The sequence below is a fragment of the Rhinopithecus bieti genome, unplaced genomic scaffold, assembly GCF_001698545.2.
Source record: "Rhinopithecus bieti isolate Rb0 unplaced genomic scaffold, ASM169854v2 scaffold_11291, whole genome shotgun sequence".
Taxonomy (NCBI): Eukaryota; Metazoa; Chordata; class Mammalia; order Primates; family Cercopithecidae; genus Rhinopithecus; species Rhinopithecus bieti.
The window spans coordinates 566825-584486 of NW_016807158.1; the positions used below are offsets into that span (position 1 = coordinate 566825).

Genomic DNA, 17662 nt, shown 5'->3' on the forward strand with positions numbered 1-17662 from the left:
CATTAGCAAAAATGGCAGAGTAAGAACCTCTGAAAATTCTCTCCATAATAGCAATGAAAAAACTGGCAGAAATAGAAACAACTTTTTCAGAACTCTAGAAATGAACTAAAGGCTTGTGGCAGTCCAGGGAACATTTATTCAAGAAAAATGGCTGCATGTTGATAAGACCAGTGAGCTTTGTGGCATTAGTATTTTCATTCACCCTATTCCCATCCCTTTCTCCTTGGCTCTGCAGTAGCCTTCAAAATCAATAGCCTTCACGCATAGGGAAAACCATCAGCCTGGCAGCCACCAGAGGAGACAGAATAGAGTTGAGACTCCTTTAGAGCCTCATTTCTAGAGAATTGTCATTATTTGATCTGTCTGGAGTTCTGCCAGAAGGCCCCCACTTGTAAGACTCTACTTATTTGGCCTGACACAGAGCTACAAAAAGCCTTTTCCCCAGGACCTTTCTTTTGGAAAATGATTAGAGGCAATCTGTTAACTTCTCAGCTGCCTGAAACAATGGATAATATTTCCAGCTAACCACAAAACTTTGAAGAAAAAGCTGGGGAATGAGATTCCTTGGGGCTTTGGAAAGCTTGGGCATATTCCTGGGAATCTACAAGATTACATGCATGCATAGGGCTGTGCACATGCTCAGGAAAGACCTCAATAGGTCCCAAGCTCTCACTCTGGCTGATCTTGAGCTCGGCATAAGCAGAAAGTGAAGACACAGGCAGAAGACACTGTGTGGCTGAGTGTTGAAGACATGCCCCAACATGTACACAGAGTCCCTTGGCCAAAACTGGGAGGCTTTTTGGTTTCAGGAATTTAAGGAAATCTTTGTCTAATTATGAGCTGGCCACTAAACTAACCCAGCAGAGACTTCAGTACAATAATTATTATTAAAGTACAGTGGAACAGGGTGAAGCCTGTTGTCCCTGAGACCTTGTAGAAACTAATTCTTGATCCACCAAGTTATAGATTTGTAGCTCTGCCTGTATAGTCCCTATCTCTTTAAACAGACTGAAAAGGTAGGGAACTCATATCAGCCTGAATTGGTGGGTTCTTGGTCTCACTGACTTCAAGAATAAAGCCATGGACCCTTGTGGTGAGTGTTACAGTTCTTAAAGATGGTGTGTCTGGAGTTTGTTCCTTCTGATGTTTGGACGTGTTCGGAGTTTCTTCCTCCTGGTGGTCTCGCTGGCCTCAGGAGTGAAGCTGCAGACCTTCACGATGAGTGTTACAGCTCTTAAGGTGGCACGTCTAGAGTTGTTCATTTCTCCCGGTGGGTTTGTAGTCTTGCTGGCCTCAGGAGTGAAGCTGCAGACCTTCGCGGTGAGTGTTACAGCTCATAAAGGTGGCGTGGACCCAGGGAGTGAGCAGGAGCAAGATTTATTGCAAAGAGCAAAAGAACAAAGCTTCCACAATGTGGAAGGGGACCCGAAGGGGTTGCTGCTGCTGGCTTGGGCAGCCTGCTTTTATTCCCTTATCTGGCCCCACCCACATCCTTCTGATTGGTCCATTTTGACAGGGTACTGATTGGCCCATTCACAATCCCTGAGCTAGACACAGAGCAGCGACTGGGGCATTCAGTCCTCCAGCCAGACACAAAAGTTCTCCAAGTCCTCACCAGATTAACTACACATAGAGCACCCACCAGTGCCTCTACAAACCTTGAGCCAGACACAGAGCACCGATTGGTGAGTTCACAAACCCCGAGCTAGACACAGAGTGCCGATCAGTGCATCTACAATCCCCTAGTCAGACACAAAGGCTCTCCAAGTCCCCACCAGACCCAGGAGCCCAGCTGGCTTCACCCAGTGGACTCTGCACCAGGGCCGCAGGCGGAGCTGCTCGCCAGTCCCACGCCATGCGCCTGCAGTCCTCAGCCCCTGGGTGGTTGATGGGACCGGGCGCTGCGGAGCAGGGGGCGGCACTCATTGGGGAGGCTCTGGCTGCACAGGAGTCCCCGGATGGGGAGGAGACTAGCATGGCGGGCTGCGGGTCCCGAGCCCTGCCCCATGGGGAGACAGCTGAGGCCTGGCGAGAATTGAAGCACAGTGCCAGTGGGCCGGCACCGCTGGGGGACTTGGCGCACCGCCCCCCCCGTAGCCTCTGGCCAGGGCGCCAAGCCCCTCACTGCCCGGGGCTGGCAATGCCAGCCAGCTGCTCTGAGTGTGGGGCCCACCGAGCCCATGCCTACCTGGAACTCGCGCTGGCCCGCGAGCACCTTGCGCAGCCTCGGTTACTGCCCGCGCCTCTCCCCCCATGCCTCCCCGCAAGCAGAGAGAGCCGTCTCTGGCTTCAGCCAGCCCAGAGAGGTGCTCCCACAGTGCAGCAGCGGGCCGAAGGGCTCCTCAAGCGCATCCAGAGTGGGTGCTGAGGCTGAGTAGGCGCCGAGAGCGAGCGAGGGCTGCCAGCATGCCGTCACCTCTCAATCCCCCTTCTAAACAAGATACCCCAACTGCTGTTGGGAATTTGGCCAATGACTGCTCTAGCTACCTCCTGCTGGATGGGGTGATAAAGGGGCCCTGCAGTTGTAGTGTCCTCCAGAAGGGAGCTCTATAGACCAGTGAGAGTGCCAGCGGGTCAGTTGAAGGGTCCTCGGTAGAAGTTGTTAGTTAAGCTCATTTGGGGTTCCATTTGTAAGACCATCTGTAGCTTGATGGCCTTGATTCTGGAGGAAACAAATTTGACAAGAAGGTTAAAGATACAGGGCCCAAAGGCGAGTAACAGCAAGATGGCTGCCACAGGACCTAGAAAGGGGAGAAGCCATGTTGCCCAACTCCAGAGGTTGAGGTAAGAATTTGAAAGGCGTTGTCTGATTTCAGAAGCCTTTTCCTGTAAATGCTGGGAGGCATCTCATACTATCCCTGACTGGTTAGTGTCGAAACAACACTCTTCCCCTAAGAAGGTGCAGAGTCCTCCTTTCTCAGCAGTCAGGAGGTCTAGGCCTCGGCAGTTTTGGAGAGTCACTGCTGCTAAAGAGTCTGTTTGGGATTTTAAAGTAAGGATAGATTTTGTTATTGCTTGCAAACTGTCTGAGAAATCCTTTGAGAGTGTGTGGTAGTAGGATAATGAAGTAGATAAACCGGCTATTCCGGTTCCTGTAGCAGTAGCCATTCCTAACCCTGTAAATAAGGGTATTACTTGTGTGACTGCACTGACAGACTTCAGCTTTGAGGGGTACTGATAAGGTCTGATTTCCTGGGGCAATATTAATGTTGGGACTTAGAAAGACTAAGGTGTAGGTGCCTGTCCAGTTAGCGGGGAGGCAGATATAGGTCAACATTCCACATAAGAAGAATATACCTTGGCTGGGTAGACAGAAATTTACCTTGGCTTTTAAAGGAATAGGACACACTGTTTTTTCTTTACTGCTTCCATCTCTCTTTCTTTCTCTTTGACTTGTCTCTCTCTCTTTGACTCCCTCTTTGTCTCTGTTTCTTCCTCTCTCTCTCTCTGACTTTCTGTCTTTCTCTCTTTCCTTTCTGCTGGTGTTTTCGTGTCTCTGCCAGCCACTTATGCTACTGTTCTCCCCTATCCTTCCTCTTTTTGATGGCTGCGGCAGTGTAAGACTGCCACCTCCTTGGGTTTTTGCACTGTGTGCAATAACTCCATAATTTCCTTGTGGTATTTAATGGGGGTTCCCCCAGAGGTTAGGAACTCCCTTTCTTTCCATATTGCAGCATGGACATGTAGGATTAGATAAGCATACTTGCTATCTGTATACACATTTATTCTTTTTCTCTTTCCCAGTTCTAAGACTCGGGTAAGTGCCACTAGTTCTGCTAACTGGGCGCTGGTCCCTGGGGGAAGAGGCTTACTTTCAAGTATGGTTACATCACTAACTGTGGCATAACCTGCCCTTTGTATCCCCTTCTCCACAAATGAACTTCCATCAGTGTATAGGTTAAGGTCAGGATTAGCTAAGGGGATTTCTAAGAGATCATCTCAGGCGGCATAAGTCTGGACTATAATTTGTTGGCAGTCATGCTCAATTGGTTCCCCATCCTCTGGGAGAAAAGTGGCAGGGTTGATGGCCACACATATACGTATTTGAAGCACCGGCCCCTCAAGGAGTAGTGCCTGGTATCTAAGTAGGTGGTTGTCTGATAGCCATAAACTTCCTTTGGCACCTAATATGCCATTTATATCATGAGTAGTCCAGACAGTGAGATCCTTTCCTTGTATTATCTTGATAGCCTCTGACACTAAGACGGCCACTGCCTCAACTACCCGTCAACAGTGAGGCCAGTCTTTTGCTACTACATCAATTTCCTTGCTTAGGTATGCCACTGGTTGTGGGGTTGTCCCATGAGTCTGAGTAAGTACTCCAAGAGCTATCCCTGCTCTCTCTGTGACTTTTAAAGAGAAGTTTTGTCCTGTGGGAAGGTTTAAAGCTGGAGCCTGCTTTAAAGTTTTGAAGGCTGTTTCTGCCTCTGGTTCCCATTCTACTGGATGAGTATTTGCCCTCTGGGTTTCCTTGATTAGAGTATAAAGAGGCCTGGCTATCTCACTGTATCTGGGGATCCATAGTCGGCAAAAGCAGGGGATTCCAGGGAACCCCTGCAACTGTCTTAATGTCTTAGGGTGAGGATAAGCCAGTATAGGCTATATTCGTTCCTTGCTGAGGGCCCTGGTCCCTCTGGCTAAGATTAGTCCTAGGCATTTGACCTGCTGTAGGCAAAGCTAGGCCTTTGACCTAGACACCTTGTACCCTTGATTAGCTAGAAAGTTCAAGAGATCTAGGGTAGCCTGCTGGCACAAGGCTTCCAAACTGGTAGCCAAAAGGAAATCATCCACATACTGAAGGACCAGAGTGCCTGGACTTGAGAAGTGGCCTAGATCTTGGGCCAGTGCCTGACCAAACAGGTGAGGGCTATCCCTAACTCGTTGGGGCAAGACTGTTCACATAAGTTGGGACGTGTGGTCTGTGGGATCCTCAAAGGCAAAGAGAAACTGGGAGTCAGAGTGCAGGGGAATACAGAATAAGGCATCCTTGAGGTCCAGAACTATGAACCATTCTGCTTCCTCTGGTATTTGAGAGAGCAGGGTATAGGGGTTGGGTACAACTGGATATAGAGGAATTACTGCCTCATTGATGAGTCTAAGATTTTGCACTAGTCTCCACTGACTATTCGGTTTTTGTACTCCTAGAATTGGGGTGTTGCAGGGACTGCTGCATTTCCTTACTCAGCCTTGAGCTTTTAAATGTTTAACAATGTCCTGTAATCCTTTATGAGCTTCAGGTCTTAAGGGATACTGCCTTTGATAAGGAAAAGTGGTGGGATCTTTTAGCCTGATTTGGACTGGGCGGGCATTTTTTGCCCTTCCAAATTGTCCTTCCAATGCCCTGACTTCAGGGTTGATTCCCTCCTCAAGCAGGGGACAACAAATGGGTAACTTGTTCCCCATATTCATGTAGATAATAGCTCCAGGTTTGGCTAATGTATCCCTCCCTAATAAGGGTGTGGGACTTTCAGGCATAACAAGAAAGGCATGTGAAAAGAGCAAAGTCTCCCAATTATAACTGAGGTGGAAGAAATACCTGGTTATAGGCTGTCCCAGGATTCCTCGGATGGTAACAGACCTTGAGGAAGTCGTCCAGGACAGGAGATGAACACTGAGAAGCTTGTGCCAGTGTCCAGGAGGAAGTCTATTTCCTGGCCCTCAATGTTTAAACGTACCTGGGGCTCCGTGAGGGTGATGACATGAGCTGGCGCTTTCCCTGGGCACCCTCAGTCCTGTTGTTGGATCATCTGGTTGGGGGCTTCTGACCCAGACAACCTTCATCCTCTGGGGCAGTGCACCTTCCAGTGATTGCCTCAGCATAGTGGACACGGACGAGGGGGCAGCTTATTTCTCATTGCACAGCCTTTTTTTAAAGTGTCCTAGTAAACCACACTGATAACAAGCCCTACTGGGTGATTGGCCTGCTCCATTTTCTGTCCTCTCTGAACCACCGAGGTCTGAGGGCCATGACTAAGGCTGTGGCCTTTCTCTGATCTCGCTTTTCCTTTTGGGCCTGTTCCTCTTGGTCCCTATGATAGAACACCGAGGTTGCCAGGTTTAATAATGCCTCCAAATTTTGTTCAGGGCCCACGGCTTGCTTTTGGAGCTTTCTCCTGATATCTGCGACTGATTGGGTAATAAACTTATCTTTTAGAATCAATTGACCCTCAAATGATTCGGGTGACAAGGGAGTATATTTTTTTAAGGCCTCCCGTAGCTGCTCGAAGAAGGCAGAAAGATTTTCTTCCTTTCCATGAGTTATGGTGGACATCATTGAATAAGTCATGGGCTTTTTTCTAATTCTCCTTAGTCTTTCTAGAGCACAGGTCAACAGATGTTTACAACTCCAGTCCCCATGATCTGAGTCAAGGTCCCAATGGGGATCCATACTGGGGATGTCTTGCTGACTGGTAGGGAATTTGTCTCTTTCTTCGGCTGTCATTCTGTCATTTACTTGACTAAGATACCAGGTGTCTCCAAACTCTCAGGCTGCAGCTAAAGGTGCATTATTTTCATTAAAGGCCAGGGTTTGATATAACAGTAGGATGACATCTCTCCAAGTGAGGTCGAAGGTTTGCCCTAGACCCTGTGGGACATCTNAAAATGAAGTGGAGGGCCATACCCTGAGGGAAGGAAGGGATCTCCAGAGTTGGAATAGTGACATCTTTTGTCCTCACTTATATGAATAGGAAGGATACAATTTCTGAGGCTCCCCATATCCTAGCTTCACGAATAGATTTTGTTAGGCCCGCTTGTCTGAGGAAGGATCCTAAAATTCTAGATAGTCCCCCCTACGATGGGGCTTTGGGCAAAAATTATGTCTTTCTGATTGGTGAGCCAGGGTGCCTAAAGAAGGTAACAGAGTCTTGGAGTTTATACTAGAAGTCATTCTTATAGGAGAAACTAGAAAAGCACTAGAGAGAGGAAGCAATTTTTAGAAGCAGGACTAACCTCAGAGAAGAGAGGCGAGAAGAAGTTTATCTGGCAGGCATTAGGACCCAGGGGGCAAGGGTCAGGATAGATAGGATAGATGGGCAAGTCTCGCTTGGGTGACATGCCTTTGAGAGTTCTGCTCATGGCTGCAGGGTCAACCAACTTGTTGTCAGGACCCCGGAGCTACATGGCTTTCCTCTCTGTCGACCCTCGGCTCAGCCCAGAGGTACAGGAAAAGCAGAAGCTGGTTCTAGGCAAACCAACGCTCCCAACTCTGAAGTGTCGGGGGTTGTTAGAGAGCCCTTTCCCAGAAAGCCTGACACCTGTGTCTTTACCTCGGCAGCCGCGCTAGTTGTTTTTAACTGGCCGACAGGTGCCCGGTATTTAGCCCCCGAATTCTAAGGAAAATCAGGACAGAACAGCAAGCGAAAGGAGTCCGATGGTACTCACTGCTTGGCAATAGGTGATAGTCTCACTGCTTGGCAATAGGTGGTAGTCTCACCGCTTGGTGATAGGCGATAGTCTCTTCATGGTCACCAAAATGTGTCTGGAATTGGTGGGTTCTTGGTCTCACTGACTTCAAGAATGAAGCTGTGGACCCTCGCGGTGAGTGTTACAGTTCTTAAGGATGGTGCGTCTGGAGTTTGTTCCTTCTGATGTTTGGATGTGTTTGGAGTTTCTTCCTTCTGGTGGGTTCGTGGTCTTGCTGGCCTCAGGAGTGAGGCTGCAGACCTTCGCGGTGAGTGTTACAGCTCATAAAGGTGGCGTGGACCCAAAGAGTGAGCAGGAGCAAGATTTATTGCAAAGAGCAAAAGAACAAAGCTTCCACAATGTGGAAAGGGACCCGAAGGGATTGCTGCTGCTGGCTTGGGCAGCCTGCTTTTATTCCCTTATCTGGCCCCACCCACATCCTTCTGATTGGTCCATTTTACAAAGAGCTGATTGGTCCGTTTTGACAGGGCGCTGATTGGCCCATTCACAATCCCTGAGCTAGACACAGCACCCACTGGTGCATTCACAGTCCTCCAGCCAGACACAAAAGTTCTCCAAGTCCTCACCAGATTAACTAGACACAGAGCACCCACCAGTGCATCTATAAACCTTAAGCTAGACACAGAGCCCGATGGGTGAGTTCACAAACCCTGAGCTAGACACAGAGCACTGATCAGTGCATCTACAATCCCCCAGTCAGACACAAAGGCTCTCCAAGTCCCCACCAGACCCAGGAGCCCAGCTGGCTTCACCTAGTGGACTCCACACCAGGGCCGCAGGCGGAGCTGCTCGCCAGTCCCATGCCATGTGCCTGCACTTCTCAGCGCCTCTGGGTGGTCAATGGGACTGGTTGCTGCAGAGCAGGGGGCGTCACTCGTCCAGGAGGCTCAGGCCCCACAGGAGCCCATGGCGGTGGGGAGGCTCAGGCATGGCTGACTGCAGGTCCTGAGCCCTGCCCCGTGGGGAGGTAGCTGAGGCCCAGCAAGAATTCCAGCACAGCTGGCGGGCCAGCGCTGCTGGGGGACCTGGCACACCCCCCCAGCAGCCACCAGCCAGGGCGCCAAGCCCCTCACTACCCGGGCCAGCAGCACTGTCTGGCCACTCTGAGTGTAAGGCCCACGGAGCCCATGCCCACCCGGAACTTGCGCTGGCCGGCAAGTGCATTGCACGGCCTTGGTTCCCGCCCGTGCCTCTCCCTCACACCTGCTCGCAAGCAGAGATAGCTGGCTCCGGCCTGGGCCAGCCCAGAGAGGGGCTCCCACAGTGCAGCAGTGGGCCAAAGGGCTCCTCAAGCACGGCCAGAGTGGACGCGGAGGCCGAGGAGACGCCAAGAGTGAGCGAGGGCCACCAGCATGCCGTCACCTCTCGTAGTCCCTATCTCTTTAAACAGACTGGGAAGGCAGGGAACTCATATCAGCCTGATATATGGTTTGTTTACTTTTAAAGGCAAGACAAAGGTAGTTTGTGAAAATTTTAAAATAAAACGTATTGCTGTTAATCAGAAGCAATTGTACTGGAAATGATATTTTACTTCTGCACCTCATCCACTTCCCAGATTGCTTTTTCATCTGAGTTCTCCCTATGTAAGACCTGTTCCTCTTTCCTCCCTAGAACCCCATGTACATAATCTTCCCATGTCACTGCTTCTTGTTTCTGTTAATTTCATTTTCTGTTCTTTCATTTGTTCCATACATGTAGCCTTGATTCAGGGATGGCCGTGGCCTCACATACTGCATTCAGGGTGTCTATCTTTTAAGAGAAGAATCAAGAAGAATAGAGACTATAATGAACTTCTTGCTGGCCTAGCTAGGCCTGAGAGGGGGTGAAGTGCAAGAGTCAAATTCTTTGGCTGCCATTTTGATCAGAGCCATCCCAAATGAAGCAGGGCAGTTGTCACAGGCTTCAAAGGGCTTTACTAATTTGACCAGATAACTGGCCAGTGACTCACTGAGACAGGGTTGGCGATAGAGAAATGGTATTTCTTTGGCCAGTACTATAAAAAGACCCAAGGCTTATATGCATACATGCTGTACATTCATCCAATGCCACCCATCCTCACCCCTATGAAGGCAATGCCAGAGAGGTTACCCTTTTCCTACAGTATACTCAAGTTACTTATTTTCTGATTTTTTCTCTCTTTTTAGGCTACACTAGATGTTCATTTAAAATGGATTTCTTCTGCCTGTGAGGGTTAGAGGTTAGGGTGGGGTGGTACACAGTGTGATTTGCCCTGCCTCAGTCCACCACCTCCTGGGGATGGCCTGACCTGGATAATCATTTTTAGCCTGGTATTTCCTGGGCATGGGCCAGGGGCTGAGGCCAGCAGCAGAGAGGCTAAGATGGCACAGGCTCCCTGTCAGATTTGGTAGTGATGAATTTTCACTGGGGAACAAAATGGCTGTTTCTAACTTCTTTAAATTTGAAACACTGCGGAAACTATCATCTTAGTAATTAAAATATATTGAGGAGAAAGGCTACTTAAATCCCTGAATGACTGGAATTCTGTAAGATATTTTAAGAAAGGTAATATCCCTGGTTAACAGGTTTTTTGTTTGTTTTGAGATGGAATCTTGCTGTGTCACCAGGCTGGAGTGCAGTGACGCAATCTTGGTTCACTGCAACCTCGGCCTCCCGGGTTCAAGCAATTCTCCTGCTTCAGCCTCCTGAGTAGCTGGGACTACAGGCACGTACCACCATGCCCAGCTAATTTTTGAATTTTTAGTAGAGACAGGGTTTCACCATGTTGGCCAGGCTGGGCTCGATCTCAGCTGTGTTTCTAAAAGTGCTTGTACAAATTATAATTTCAACTTCCAACAAAATATTTATATGATCAAAATAGACTCTTTTTTTTTTTTTTATCAGAACAGACTCATTTATATTTAGGAGCATTTATTTCTATGAAAACAATGTGCCTTTGCCTTAGAAAACAAAAACAAAATAAAATAAAACAATTTATCCTTTCAAGGGATTTCTTTTAGAGAATCTCTGCAGCTACTTGTAGTTGTACAAATGGTCCCCTACTTTCTCTGTGCTCCCCTCCTCATAGGGGCTGATGAGCCCCCATGAGTTAAGAGGTGTGTGTTGAGTATCTTAGCTTTGAACTTGAAATATATTTTCTCATAGATATAGCACCATAAACTATGAAATAAACTATCAATTTAAATTTTCTAGTTACAGATTAAAATAGGTTTTGTGGGCTGGCTTGGAAATATATTTACTATTTACAATATAATATCTCTCAAAAAATTATTATTATTTATTTATTTTTTTAAGGAGATGGGGGTTGGCACTGAAAGTTCCAAGCTTCTAATCATGGCTTAGTCCTTCTGGTAACCAGCCTCCATCCAGAAGCCCACCAAGAGATACTTCATTAAAACAGAAGATGCTCTTATCACCCAGGAAATTCACTAGGAGCTCTATGTCAGGAACCAGGGAGAAAGGCCAAATTTCAGAACAAAAGTGAATTTGAGGAAGAGGTCTGCTAAAAGACTCAAGATTGACTTATGAAGGGGTACTATCTCAAAAGTTCTTTGTAACTAATATTCTGAGAGAGGCCAGGCATGGTGGCTCACGCCTGTAATCCCAACACTTTGAAAGGCTGAGGTGGGAGAATTGCTTAAGGCCAGCAGTTCAAGACCACCCTGGCTAATACAGTGAAACCCCATCTCATTTGGTACAAAAGTGAATTTGATGGCCGGGCACAGTGGCTCACGCCTGTAATCCCAGCACTTTGGGAGGCCGAGGCGGGCGGATCACAAGGTCAGGAGATCGAGACCACGGTGAAACCCCATCTCTACTAAAAATACAAAAAATTAGCCGGGCACGGTGACGGGCGCCTGTAGTCCCAGCTACTTGGGAGGCTGAGGCAGGAGAATGGCAGGAACCCAGGAGGCAGAGCTTGCAGTGAGCCGAGATCGTGCCACTGCACTCCAGCCAGGGGGACAGAGCGAGAGTCCATCTCAAAAAAAAAAAAGTGAATTTGAATTTTAACTCCTCCCATATTGCATGGTCATAAGTTTGAAATGTATGGCTTGTGAACTAGTGAGGAAATTCACTAGGAGCTCTATGTCAGGAACCAGGCAGAGAGGCCAAATTTCAGAACAAAAGATGCACATAGTATCCCTATCACTCACCATAACAAAGGTTTTAGGAGCTCTGTGCCAGGAAACAGGGATAGAAACTAAATATATATTTCTTATTATATCTTAATAGTCATCTGTGAATACCAAGAACAAGTTATATTTACCGTTAACTTCAAGATCCTTCTTTGCAGAAGCCATATGTGAATAAAATGGCAAATAAAAATACTATGAAAACATCTGGTCTTCCAGCTAAAATATTACCATATACACAGTTGTACAAACATTCAGGCTTGTCACAGCACCTTCCAAGCCACTGGCCACTGGAAACGTCGCAATACAAACCTCATGATATTCCCTGTGACATGGGCAGGAGTTAGGTGTGCATGTATTGTATCACCTCTATACACTCAGAGTAGGGAAAGCTCGATAATGGGCTATTTACAAAGAAGGCCCTATGGTATAAAATATTTTGAAGTAACTGTGGCCAAATGAATTTTTAGAGATGGTGTTAAATGGGACTTTGAGAAAGGGAAGGTCAAAAGAGATGGTCAAGAGGAAATCCTTCAGCTAAAGGATTTAGAGGTCTTGTGAGTGTCTTTGTTCCTCAAGGAAAAGGAATTGCTTTCATTAGATTCAAGCTGCTGACCTTTCACCTTCAGAGCAAAGGTAATAATCAGCTACAGAGGTAAGCCCCTTCTATTAAATTTTACTTAAATTTCTTTCATTTTCTTTCAGTTTTATCCAAGTATGAAAACCAGATTACTATTTTCACTGACTACCTAGAAGAATATCCAGATACAGATGAGCTGGTATGGATCTTAGGGAAGCAGCATCTCCTTAAAACAGGTAAGATTTGGTAGCATTTGTCTGTAAGAACCCAGATGAGGTAGGCACCTGTGGTTCAGGGTTTGTACTTTTTCTTCTTGGGTTGGCAGAGCATTTTCTTGCTTAATGTTAATGCTACTCTGAGGTGGATTTACCTTGTAGTCAACGGAGCTTAAGTCTCAGAACTTTTGCTTGGACAGGCCCCTTCCAAGGCCCTGAAAGGCCCTAGTAGTATGTTTACATGGTTATAGGTTTTTGCACAATTTGCACAGGTAATATATTTTTATTCTGTTCCTTAAAGGAGAATCCCCAAATTCTAGAAGCCTTGGGTTTCAAAAAACACGGACCCACTCCTGGTATCACTAACCAGTCTCTAGCCTTTCGTGATTGGGCTACATATTTATTACTCTCACATGCTTCTCTGGCCAGATAAAAACACTCAGGGACTTCTAGATAACCCATGGATCTCAGAAACAATATCAGACCTAGTAAGTTTTTCTTATGTTTTAGATCTTTTGCTGACCATAGCACTGTCTCAGTTTATTCTGATTTTGTATAGAACTTTTAGCCACTACAGCTAGATGGAAAGGAGCCTTTAATTTTTCTTTCTTACCATTACATTCTTATAGATTGGGAAAGAAAGACCTTTTAACCTGAAACTGCTAACAACCCAGCACCCAGATAAAGCCAGAGCTTGGAAAGAGGCAGCTCTGAGATTTGTATCTTTCTGAGGAGACATCCTCTTCAGAGGCCCTCACTTAGCTTGGAGGAAGGAACAGGAAGAGGCTGACGAAAAGGCAGGAGAGGAAGTTAGGCATTGTCAGCTCCTCCTGAGCCTGGCTTCATTATTTTGATTGGAGAATTGTGAACAGTGGAAAGCCGGGAGCTAGCGATTAGGAGACCTTTTTTATTTAGACTCTTCTAACTCAGGTAAGTCACTTTCTCTTTCTGGATCTTAACTTCCTTCAGTGGTACTTAAAATGAGGGGATTGGAGGGAATCTTCTAATTCTGCATTCCATGACAACAGGAATACCCAGGTTGCCAAATCCACTCATATTCAAATGTTAAATTGGGAAGTGCCTTTCAAAGTGAAATCACTGTTAAAATGTCCATGCAACTTTCCCAGCATAAAGCCACACAGGAACGCATAAAGACTGTTAGAGGCAGAAGTGAGGGTGTGGACATTTAAGAGGACGGGTATATAACAACTAACATTTGTCATAGGTTCACTGCGTACTATTCACCATGTAAGCACTTTACGTGTATTATCTTTTGAATACTCACAACTCAATGAAGTAGGTACTATAATTCTCCCCATTTATGGATGAGGAAACTGAAGCCCGGAGAGGTTAAGTTAACCAGCTTACACGGCTGGTAAGTAGCAGAGTCAGGGTTCAAACCCAATCAAAGTATGACTTCAGGTGTCTTACTATTAACCATTATACATCTGCTTCCCTGAATGTGCTAGGCACTGGGGCATGGAAGGGAGGGAAAATACAGATAGCTCAACTTTTCGACTTCCTCCAAAGAAAAGGAAGACAGAAAAGAGAAACTATTGGCCCAAAGTAGATTTCCCTTTGTTCTTTTTAAGTGCAGTGACTATAAATTCTATACAGAATATAATACAGACATGTTGTTGAGAAGAGGGAGAGAGGTGACTAAGAAAGACAGTCACATCTAAGTACAGATAAAAATGTGGAAGCCATATTTGTGGCCCATCAAAGTAAATTTATGTCATAAAATACAAGAAAGCATGCTTTTAAAAAAGACACAAAAACATTTGTGATATTATATATGCATTTAGATTGTAAGTGCCGGTTGCACTAGGTGCTATAGATACATTTCTTACACACCTGATTTACTTAGTAGGGCATTTCCTTTTTATTTAAAGATGCATGTGTGCATGCATAGACACACATGCGCACATACAAACAAGCCAACCAATAGTTTTTGTTTTGTTTTATTTTGTTTTGCTTGAGACAAGGTCTCTCTGTTACTCAGGCTAGAGTACAGTGGTGATCATAGCTCACTGCAGCCTCGAACTCCTGGACTCAAGTGATCCTCATACCTCATTTTTTTTGTAGAGATGGGGTCTCACTATGTTGTCCAGGCTGGTCTTCAATTCCTGGCCTCAAGCAATCTCCCTGTCTCAGTCTCCCAAAGCACTGGGATTAGAGATGTGAGTCGCTGGGCCCAGCCAAACCTCTAGTTTTAGATAAGGGATGATGGGTGCTGATATAAGATCCAGCCAACCATCATTCAGGCTGGGGCTGATAGTCTTGTTAGTGGGTTCTCTAGGATCCTTAATTTTCTTATTCCTTGTCTTTTGGCAATGATCCCAGTGTTTGTAACTGTCAGGACTGTGGAATTCAGTGAAAAGATGACAGGAGCTACCCAATGTCATTACACCAGTCAAGTAGCTCTGGTCAAACCATAGGTTGGGTGAAATACTGAAATTATTTGGCTAAAATGAGAATGGGTTTCCTGTGAATTTACCTAGCCCCATAATAATGGAATTGACTGGTTATTTGAAATTAAGTTAGCAGCTGGCTCAGAAGTAAAGGTGGGTATTTTTAGATATGGTGATTTAATTTTAATTTTACATTTAATTACAGAAAAATCTAAGCTGTTGTCTGATATAAGTGCTCGTCTATGGTTTACATACAGAAGGAAATTTTCACCAATTGGTAGGTATATTATTTGTTTTACTGTGCTTTGTTCCTTGTGGATAGCTTGCCTGAGGTTATCAGTGACTTCATAGAAACCTCAGAATTAATAGCTCACTATAGCAAAGAATTTGATTTAGGGGACTAGGTAAACCTTACACTTCATCCAAAAGTTTCATTGCTAAAGTATCCTTTCACATATGGCTCTATGGCATTGAGGGGTTATGACTGTATACTTTTGACCCCACCTCCAAGTGTTCAGGCACCAGATGATATTACTTGTTACACTTTTGAGATTAAGGGGGAAAATCACATAAGCCTTTAATTTGTATAATATCTATTAAATTACAATCCACTGCATTGTGGAACTACTTGATTATTAATGAAAATTGTGTCTTGAAAGAAAGAAAATAATTTATGTGGGTTTTTTCCCCTTTATGACATGAAAGCACCTTGCCATTGAGAGACGAATTACAGTAGTTTCCTTGGAACTAATTCTAGGCTGTTACCAGCTGTCAACTAGAAAAAAGGACAATTCAATAGGTGAAGTGAATGTGCTGTTTTCATAAAGGATATACAACACATTTGCAAGTAGGGTGGCTACTTCCTAGTATCATGGCCCTATAGGAAAAGGACCTACAAATAGTGAAATTTACTGTTCTAAGAGGACACTAGAATGAAATCAACCTTTCTGTTCAGTGCCAAAAATGAAGGTCACACAGACTTTTCCTTTCTTTTTTTTTTTTTCTCTCCCCAGAAATACACCAGTCAGTAACAAACAAAAGAACAATGTTTAGTAACCAGTGGTTCTGAACTGTTAACTTTCTCTGGCTGTGGAGCTCTTTGCAAGGCTGGAAAATATTTCTAATTTTACTCTGCCAATATTTTGGCAATAGATGATCTCTTCTTTATGTGGGCCTCATTGCATCTTTTCCCTACTAATCTGGCCAATAATCCCCACATTAGCAACAATCAAAAGGCACCCCTTCCAGGTCATAAATTGACTCCCTCCTTCCCATCTTGTTGTTGTAACTTTCCTTCAGTCCCCACAACTAAAAGAAAGGGGTGACCACCTTGACCCACTTGTCTTACAAGATTGATGACCCCCTTTGAAGTTAGTCTTCTGAGATCGTGCTTATAGCATATTTTTCCATTTCCACACTGGGAAAAGAAAACAATGAAAACAACATACCCTGTCTGCCATACAAATTATCTGATTTCATTGGCCCCTTGGAAAAGAATATTGAGCTCACCCTGGCCTCATATGTGGGATTTTCTTTGCATAAGGTGTTCTTAAAATAGAACCTGTTGTCTTATTTCATTTATTAACTAATTTTATACCTTTTAAAGATACATTTCTAATTCATTAATATGGGTTTAAATTATGATCATACTCAAAACATCAAGTGTTTGTGTCATCCTCTATGGGTTCTAGAACACTTTCACAGATATTCTCTCAGTTCTTACAATACCCACTGATAGTAGGCAGAGTATGTACTATTATGTTCAGCCTATAGATGAGATTTAGATTAGATAACTAGAGACTGGTCTTCTGATGCCTCATCTAGGGATCTTTCCCCTATTTTACAATGTCCTTCTTGCTGTTCAGATCTTCATAATATATATTCAGAATAGTCATGAGCCTTCCAAATCTCTTTGACCATTTTGATGATTGCCTTTGGTAGTATTTGTTCTTTACCTAAGTAAGACTGGCTTCCCTGAGAATTTCAGGGCCATGCAAGTGAGCTATGCAAGGCAAGGTTTGGGTCTGGCAGATGATGACATGGAATGGACTAAGGGTTGGTATTCATACATGGCAGTCACCTACCAAAATTGCATGTATACCTAGAAGTCTTCAAGCAGAAAACATAAGGGACACATTTAGTTCATTTGCTTGTTTTATGTTTGGCCGTAGAACTTGTTTTGGTTGACTCAGTACTATGTTTGCAAGTTCCAACTGTATACCCAAATCTTGTTTGATCTGTGGGTATATCTGTCACCTCGCTTTTCAGAGTATATATATTTGCCTGTCTTGTGTGAGTCCCAAGTATGCTGATGTTTCAGGAAAGGGCAATTTGAGGAACCCATATTCATTCCCTTCCATTTTACCAACAGGGGGAACGGGCCCTTCATCAGATGCTGGTTGGGGATGTATGCTACGCTGTGGACAGATGATGCTGGCTCAAGCCCTTATCTGTAGACACTTGGGAAGGGGTGAGTTAAATTTGTTTTATAAACTTTCTCAGAGACCTCTGCAGTGTCACTTGCTACTATTGATTTAGTTTGATGCTGAGCCTTGGGAACACTCAGTAATAAACTTGCAGGTCTTAAAATGCTCTCTGCAAGCTCAAGTGGTGGGGCTGACAAGTCAACAAAGCCCCTCATAAGAAGGAAACAGCTAGTGTTTCCTTGTGAGTCACCAAGCCAGGGAGTTATTTTCCTGGGACAGAACTGAACATTGAGGGAGGTGTGTCATTTATCCTTTCCATCTTTGCTATTGTTTGAGTAAGTCCTTAGAAATGCAAGATACAAAGGCAGCAGGAAGAAGGGTGTGGTGGTAAGTCTGTTTCTTGACCTTGTTTAAGATATCTGCCTGGTGAAGGATGTAAGTGACCTAAAGGAAGTGCATAGAGGGAGCTGGTACTATTTTGGTTTTGGTTCAC

General features: G+C 45.1%; 1 protein-coding gene across 1 annotated transcript in view; it reads left to right on the plus strand.

Moving 5' to 3' along the window:
* Positions 1 to 17662, plus strand: part of ATG4A (autophagy related 4A cysteine peptidase) — a 73026-nt gene that overhangs the window by 33125 nt on the left and 22239 nt on the right. Inside the window, exons 2-4 of the mRNA XM_017880409.1 lie at positions 12243 to 12353; positions 14949 to 15020; positions 17115 to 17213. Of these exons, the coding sequence (XP_017735898.1) occupies positions 12243 to 12353; positions 14949 to 15020; positions 17115 to 17213 (282 nt within the window). The remainder of the gene's footprint in view (positions 1 to 12242; positions 12354 to 14948; positions 15021 to 17114; positions 17214 to 17662) is intronic.